This window comes from Aplysia californica, unplaced genomic scaffold (assembly GCF_000002075.1).
Source record: "Aplysia californica isolate F4 #8 unplaced genomic scaffold, AplCal3.0 scaffold00042, whole genome shotgun sequence".
Lineage (NCBI taxonomy): Eukaryota > Metazoa > Mollusca > Gastropoda > Aplysiida > Aplysiidae > Aplysia > Aplysia californica.
The window spans coordinates 1,517,367-1,525,683 of NW_004797312.1; the positions used below are offsets into that span (position 1 = coordinate 1,517,367).

Genomic DNA, 8,317 nt, shown 5'->3' on the forward strand with positions numbered 1-8,317 from the left:
TATATATATATACACATATATATGCATGTATATAAATAATCTGTTGACAAGGACACAGAGTGCTAACTTATATAAATTAGTTAATCTTCGCCTATGGTCCAGGCCTGCATGCATATGTTGTCTGCAACACTCCACTCCCTTCAGGACAAAATCTAATCTATTCTTTCGTTTCGCGAATGGGAACTGGGGCTTCCATGTTGCAAAGTTTGTCATTCAACAATCACTCAGATGTTAAAGTGGGATGGTCAAAAAGACAAGTCAGGCATGAGAGCATTGTTTTATTATGGTTATTCTGAGTTTATTTTGGGTGGACTTTGTTGTGTACAAATGGTTCGTGTACCGCTTTCACATCTGATTTATGCCATAACAGTGATATTTCCTCACTTTTTACTCCATTAATATTGTGAACTGTAGCTTGTTCACTTTTGTCTGTCCACGGTTATAATAGTATAACATCAAATTACTCTGTTTAGTCTTCTCAGTAATCTCAGTCTTAGATTTTTGCATGCAGGGCTAAAAATTGGATGACCAACAAAATATAGGCTTCTGCAAACTCAGGTTCCCACATGTTTTCTTTGATGTTAGACTAAAGTAGGTCAGTACATTACTGGAGATTACAGCATACATCTAAAGCATAAAACAGTTGACTTATTTTCATCGGTACGACACTTCAACAAACATCTGTGAAACACAGTCAAGCAGAGGGGTGGGTGAGTGCTTTTTTAGACTCGCACGGGGACGTCTAGACAGCCTTGGGAGGATAACTAGATGCTTACACTGAAACGCGGGAGCTGGGTGGTGTCGCTGTCTCTAAATGAGCTACGTGTATTTGCAGGCTAGGTTACCTTAAATTATTTATTGTACTGATCCCGTGAATGCACCCAAATGGAAATGTATAATGTCGGGACAAAATAAAGAAAAAAAAAATTTGGATCAAAACTTATTTGCTTGTTAGCTGGCCGACAGAACAGCCTGGCAAAGTTACATGTGCATTGACAAATTAATAATAAAATGTGCTAGACTTTTATCAACGTGGATAGATGAAAGTAAATAAATAATATCAATTGGTGTGTTGATTGTTCTCCAAATGATCAAAATCATGTTGTTGGGTGTGAAATATTGAACATTTTATGTTATTTGTTGCCAGATGGCGCCACGGAGGGAGTCAATCCTTATTCCATTCCTGTACAGAATGATCGGGTGGTGCCCAGGGGTCGTATGGGAAAACCAACAAGAGTCAATGTTTCGTGTACCTTGGAAAAAATCCAAATCACGTGGGTGGAAACCCGCAGATTCCCAAATATTCCTGGAGTGGGCAAGGCACACCGGCAAGTTCAAGAAGGGGGATACGTTTGACTACCCTGCGTGGAGGGTTCGGCTTCGTTGTACCCTCAATAAATCACCAGAGATCCGGGAAGTGAAGAAACTGCACAGAAAGGTCGATCCAAATCCTTATCAGGTATATCAGTTTGTACGATCATCACCACCTCGTTCCTTTTCCGCAGACGATGATTTTGTTTCCAATACGTGCAGCAGCGTGTCTATTGCAGCGACTCCTGCCAGCTCTGGCTCCCAACCATCTCCAGTTATACTATTTGAGGAGATCGATCGTTTCCTCGACAATACCTCCCCCCAACCCCCAAACAACATATCTCATCAACATTTGCCATGGGAAAATCCTCAGATAACCTCAGTGGTTCTGAATAGGGCTGAAAATAATGTAACAGCCAGCTTAACACATCCACCTCTAAGGAGTGAGCTGAATCAGCCCCCTCTTCAAACAATTCCGAACGAAAATTTCACTTGTGAAATGGTTGATCAACAGGCGAATGAAGTTGCCTTAGGGGAAGTCGGATTTCCCAGTTTCTCGTCTGTTGAAACCAACCAAAGTATGCCGTCAGATCTCAGGTCCGTCAAGTCTGATGATCTGGTGCGGCCAGCCTCTGGGGAAAATGTGCCCTCATTGCCCAGTCTGAATACGCCCGATACTAGTTTAGGATCTTACACCTCAACACAGCCGGGGGGAAACAGAGAGAACAACATAGTTGTCCAAACTATTCCGAGCCCAGCAGAGGAGAGTGTTTTCAGTTTTTGTCTGTGGTACGGCTTCAACCAAAGATTGCTTGTGAAGGAAGGGCGTATTTCCTCACAGGGCTGTCTTTTTACTGATCCTATCAAGCTCCAACAGAAAATGTGTGGCCCGACAGAAATGGAACAAATTGAGATGCCAATGGTAGACCAGTGCTACGGCTATAAGAAAATTACTGAGCGTGAAACGAAGTTGATAAGTGTACTCTTAGAGAACATGGGAAAAGGCCTCATCCTTACTGTCAAAGACGATGTTGTCCATGCTACACGTTTATGCAAAACTAATATCTTTTTGTCTGACAAAAAATCCAAGAGTTCTAAACTGGAGTGTGGGGAGCAAAAGTCAGTCCCGATATTGGATGTCAAACAGAACTGTGATTCCTTCGTATATCTTACTTTTGGACGAGAAATAACAAAACATCATGAAATTCCTTTGCGTGGAGTGCCCATTTGCTTGAAAATTGAGCATTTATTAAAATCCAAGCAAAAAATGATGGTTCAAGATACAAATACTGATTCATACTCGCCGGAACTACTCATTTCTGGAAATGACGACAAAGATCCTCTGTCAGACCAGTTTAAAAGCATGAATGTATGCGATCAGTAAATCTGTCTCTGGATGTCATGTCTTTTGTTAACATAATATTCTCAGTTGTGATTTAAATTTATTGATGTTCAATGAACTTATGTTCTGCTGTAGCAGGATAAACCTAGTGCTGGACTAGAGTTACAGTCAAACCTCGTTATACCGTCCCCCGTTATACCGCCAGCCCAGCTTACCATCAGGTTTTGCCAGTGTACGAAAAGGAACGTCTATACTTTGTATAAACTTTGTATTTGAACCCTTCTTACTGCCACCCTTCAGCTGAGTTGTATAGTCTTTATTAAACTAATAAATTTAAATTTGCCTCCATGTATCGCCAGCAAATTGGCCCCCAGAGGTACACACTACACACAGCACATTGCATCCACTTGGTAGTTGCTTGATAATCTCTCTTTCCCACACACGCCAGCTACCCCCCCAAAAAAACAACAACAACACAACAACAACAACAACACAAAAACAACAACAACAAAAAAAAGCCCCGACCCCCCCCCCGGAAAAAAACCAAGGTAGTGCTGCCGACTGGAGTGTCTGTAGGCCATTCCCAAATGGGAGATAATAACATGTTCTTATTCACTGTAGAATAGTAAATGGGCTGATTTATCAATGTCATGCTCATACTGTGCCGGAACGACAAAGGGGGAACTGCTGCTTTTCCTTTCCTCATCCTTACTGTCGTCATTTTCCTCTACTTCTTTTGAATGTTTGTCGCTCTCTTGTGAACTGCTGTTTCCGGGGTGTCTTGATAGTCGAAGCAGACTTTTGCGCTGTTGAAGCTAGAGGGAGCAGAGTAAGTCTGATTCCCTGCAAGGGCTTCTCTCTTGACATCCACCCTTTGGCGCTCATATGACCTTATGCAGTTGCAAGCGCCGTAAAACCTTACAAAAACCAAAGGTAGTACATACCAAGATGGTCCATTCAGCCAAAAAAGTGTCCACCGGAAGTCGGCTCTTTGCTTCAGATGGCGCTGCAGTCTGTTTTGAATCTCTCTTTCGTTTCTCCAGGAGAAGAATAGGAATAGCACATCCTTGCGAGCGCAGATCGACTGCTGTTCATCAGCAGTTCGGGTTCGTTCAGTGAGGAGTTTTAGGTTTTTTTTATTTTAATGACCTCTCGCCTTTCATTCTAAAGTCAAATTAAACGAAGAAAACAATCACCCCTTCCTCCGGAAAAGGTGTTTTGTCAGCGTAATCATTTTAAAAAAGTGTTCTTCCGAAATTTGAATTCTTATTTATTCAAAAACTTGTTAGTTTCACTTTGATTTTTTAAAACACAAGTAGGGTAACTGTTCGCAAAGGGTGCGCATTTGTGAAGAGGGCACCACCGAATTTTGAGAACACTTTTTAAATTGGCTCAAAAAGAGGAGTGGACCCTCTTGTTATGTAGACTCTTTGATAAAACTAAACACACGCCAGCCAGCAAAAATATATCTGGCGTCGCCAAACATCAGCCCAATGACTAAAAGGCTGGCACATTGCTCTCTAGTCTCTACCCAGTCTAGCACTATACATGTAGTGCTGTCGAAAATTCGTGGTGCGACTTATTTTCAAATATCTCTTCAACTATCGAACTTAGGTTCTCAGAATTTTTGCACTGGGACTTGTATCAATTTGTCTTAACAGATCAACATTTTTGTAAATACCTGCAAGCTGTATTCTAGAAAATTCCTTAATAAATACAAATAAAAATTCCAGTTGGGTGGTTTCTACAGATTTTTAAATATTTACAGCGTTGGCAATATTGCTTTTAATAGCAAGTTCGTCAGATTTGTCTAATCGGGACATTATGCTTATTGAACGCATGTTTTGAGAGCCATTAGTGCAAAAATGTGTTCACTATAACAATAATTTCTTGTAACAAGTTTTGCAAGTAAAAATTGTCATTGATGAGGTGTGACGTAGGCCATATGCGTAATCAAAATGTGTGTGAGAAGCGGGTACGCACACACACGTACACACACACACACACACACACACACACACACACACACACACACACACACACACACTCACACACACACTATCACGACGCGGTGGAATCAGGCACCCGTCAATTTTGGGGCATATAGAGGGGTTATTGATATCTTCTTTAAGCTTGTTCATTTGTCTTGCATCTGACTTTTAAAAAAAACCACGTAAAAAACAACTGTCTTGAATAGAAGTCAAGATATTTGCGATTGTTGGAGGTAGGGGTCGCCTGGTATGAGAGGTAAAATTAATGAGAAAAAGGCGGACAAAGTTTGGCGACTTCCAAGCTTAAGTGTCCTTGGAAATTGGAAATTTACATTTTTCGTGCCTTTAATGAACGTTATTCGGTAACATCCACACAGAAATGCGTTGTTAAAAGGACATAAAAGCCTTTTAGCTCCCCCCCCGAAAAAAAATCGTTAAAAAATTGGCCAACGCCCAGAAAAATACCGGTTTCTTTCATTTCATTGTTTTGACAAGCGCCTGATTTCACCAAGTTGCCTCACACACACATACGCATGCATGCACGCACGCAAACACACTCATAACATATAAAAAATAGTGTCACCTTAGATTTCGATGCTCGTGAGCAAGGAAAATGAGGGATCTTTTAGGCGAACGGGATCTTAACCGACGCACCAAGGAAAGAATCCATGGTGACCCTTGTTCAGGCCCACTACCCGTAAAATGGTCTCCCTTTACTCTAAAATGAACTGACTTGACCCCTTGGTTTATTTATGACGAATGGCGTGCAAAAAGTGGTCAGATTTGAATGAGGCATGCCATTTCCACTTATTAATATAATCCTATCCCTAGTCTCAAGATCTACGCTTACCCAGTTGCTCTTCCTCTTTACCTGTCCAGACTTTATAGCTTTCCAATTTTCATCTCTGGCCGAGTTCCCCCCCACCCCTTTTATCATTACGCACCTTTGTGTTTTGAGACCACACCAATTAAATTCGGGCTCCAAAATTCAGGATACAACTGCTGCAATGGTCAGGGAAGAGTTCACAGTTTGATGTCATCCCACCAGGAGCAAACTTGTAGGCCCCACCCACTCAGCGTGTGATGCAACTTTAGATGCAGAGCTCAGATGCGAGTGCGATGTATGGGGAAAACTAACGTGTCGGCAAGTTCACACCTCGCTGTGATCCCGTGTGTGGCATGTAATCACATTCACGAGAGTGGATGTCTGTGACGCTACATGCAGTTCAGTGATCACAAATATTCACGGTTGGTTAATCTGCTGTGCCCACCCGTGATCTGAAATGCGCGATCTTAGCCGACTGTAGACCTCCAGAGCGGGATCATGGGGATGACTTTTGTACATGTTTATGGATCTAGTTAAAAATTCTGTTTTCTATATTAGAACAGCGAGATCTTGAGTGAACTGGGATCATAAGCGGTGGGATCTAAGGCGGAGACTACTGTATATGTATTATATAAAATAACATGTACCTTAAATTACCTTGAAATATTTGTGTGTGCTGTGAGTAAGTGAGTATTTGTGTTGTATTTATGTGTGCGTGTGTTATGTGAGAGTGTTTGTGTGTAAGTGTGTGTGTGTGTGTGTGTGTGTGTGTGTGTGTGTGTGTGTGTGCGCGCGTGCTATGTGCGAGTATTGTTATTCAATCTGGATTGCATGTGCGATCTCTTGAGTCAGCTCATAATTGTTGATTGAATGTATAGGCTGTACATATGATAATAATAACAATGAAAAACAGAAATTGTCCAAATGAATTTCCTGCAAAGTTTAAATAAAGTATACCTCCAGAAGTAATTCATTTTGTTTTGCTCCCCATAATATTTTTATGTGGCATGAATGTAGATCTAGTACTGGCTAATTACCTCCTGTGATATCTAAAAGATCACATTTGTCACTTTGTCTTTTCGTACAGAAAGGAGTTCCAAAAGTCACGCATCATCCTGGATTAAGTTTTCAAGCTTGATTGATTAGAGACAAAGGAAACCATAGCCAGACTGCGCTCAGTGCTGAGCTTGCTATATGCACAGCATAATATGTCTTTGTTTATTCTATGCTGTACTTGGAGTTATTTTAGCATTGTACTTCCGGTAAAATAAGTCCGTATAGAATATTTATATTCCACACGTGAAATATCAGCTGATGATTTCTCACATGTGAAATATAAAAGATTGCATTAATTGTTCCGCGCAATATATTCGCCTTCTAACCTTCTGTAAGCTAGGTATAGACTTGAACCATTCCTAGACCGTGCAATGTTATGGCAGCCCCCCGTAAAAACTTCGTTGCAAACCGGGATTACCTCAGAGTGCGGCGATGTATAGTAGTGCAATACACAAGTTTATGCTAGCAAACGACTCAGTCCTAGCCTCTGGTTTGTTTTGGTTGCCAAGTTTAAAATCAAAGTCATCTCCTTTCTCACGACAACATGTCATCATATTATAAATGCAGTCTCTTAATTTTCCAACTTTTCAATCGTACGTTTTCTGCTTGCTTTGCCTATGCTTACGTTATTATTGGTTTTTTAAAGGCTTTTTTTCACGGAGGGAGACATACGGATATCACAAAAAAGGAAAACAATCCAGATTTTTTCCAATCCTCACTCTGACCCCGACGAGCATGAACATTTTGTTTTCATGCAACTGTCCCCGCGGTTTTATGCACAAAAAAAAAAAAAATCTTAAATTATGCAAAGTGAGCCCAAAAATGTGAAAGTATTCGATTCTGTTAATTTTTAACAAAGAATGATAAAGTAAAAATAATAAGAAATTATGCAAAATATGATCTAATTTTGCTAAATTATGCGGGGTGCATAAAACCGTGGGGATAGATGTAAGACTCTTGAACGGACCCTCTTGTTCAATTAATTGGCTGGTCTTTTGAATTTTGTTGGTCTGGATCTATTACGCCAGCCGACTGGGATTCGGGAGGGGAAAGAGGGTGGGGTGGTTGGGAAGTCCCCATGACGCCCACGTCTTTTCAAACTTCTTCTTAAAAGTTCTATAGGCCCTATACACTTTGATTCTGTCAATCAGAAATAAAAAAGTGCTGATGAAGAAATAAAGTTGTTTTGTTGTTATTCTTTTGATTTGTTTTAAAGCCTATCTATCTCTATCTATTTAACAATACATGTATTTGTAGATCTAGTTGCAGAAGGTACGCTGTATTATTGCTATCTAGTAATCTGGATGTGGCACGTCTCGGCGGCCATGTTAAAAAAAAATCAACAAGGGCCAAGCCTCGCCTATTACGTACGAGAGAGAGAGAAAGAAAACATGCCTAGCCCATTGCTTTAGCATAAACTCTTTCACACAGCTGGCCAACTCAAACATGGCGGACGTCGCTATCGAATGCGGCCATCGCGTAGCAAGGCGAGAGAGAGAAAAAGGCGTACTGTATCTAGTCTATTAGTATAAATCTATGGTTCTTCCACAGAGGACATCGGATTTGCCACTGGCACCCTGGAGTTGGTGGAGGAAAACTATAATTAATTATGGCGACGGCTCCCAGAAAAATTCTCATTGCCATGGACGGCAGCAAACACTCCCAATATGCGTTTGATTGTGAGTAGGGTGTGGGTTGAGTTTTCTGAAGGGTTGTTGTTATTTTGTGTGTGTGTGTGTATGTGTGTGTGTGTGTGTGTGTGTGTGTGTGTGTGTGTGTGTGTGTGTGTGT

At 41.0% G+C, this 8,317-nt stretch overlaps 2 protein-coding genes across 2 annotated transcripts in view; both read left to right on the forward strand.

Annotated features, from left to right (window-relative positions):
- Positions 1-403: 403 nt before the first annotated feature.
- On the forward strand, positions 404-3,163 carry LOC106011030 (interferon regulatory factor 2). Its single transcript, XM_013079178.2, has one exon. The coding sequence runs from the start codon at positions 1,148-1,150 to the stop codon at positions 2,693-2,695; it is 1,548 nt and encodes a 515-aa protein (XP_012934632.1). The 5' UTR covers positions 404-1,147; the 3' UTR covers positions 2,696-3,163.
- A 4,649-nt stretch (positions 3,164-7,812) lies between these two features.
- Positions 7,813-8,317, forward strand: part of LOC101856161 (universal stress protein YxiE) — a gene marked incomplete in the record, with an annotated part of 11,047 nt that continues 10,542 nt past the window's right edge. The window contains 1 exon segment of the mRNA XM_013079179.2: positions 7,813-8,205. Within this exon segment, the coding sequence (XP_012934633.1) occupies positions 8,136-8,205 (70 nt within the window).

What these genes read in the sequence shown, in the direction of transcription:
- LOC106011030 (XM_013079178.2), top strand. Translation starts at nt 1,148, where the DNA reads ATGGCGCCACGGAGGGAGTCAATCCTTATTCCATTCCTGTACAGAATG.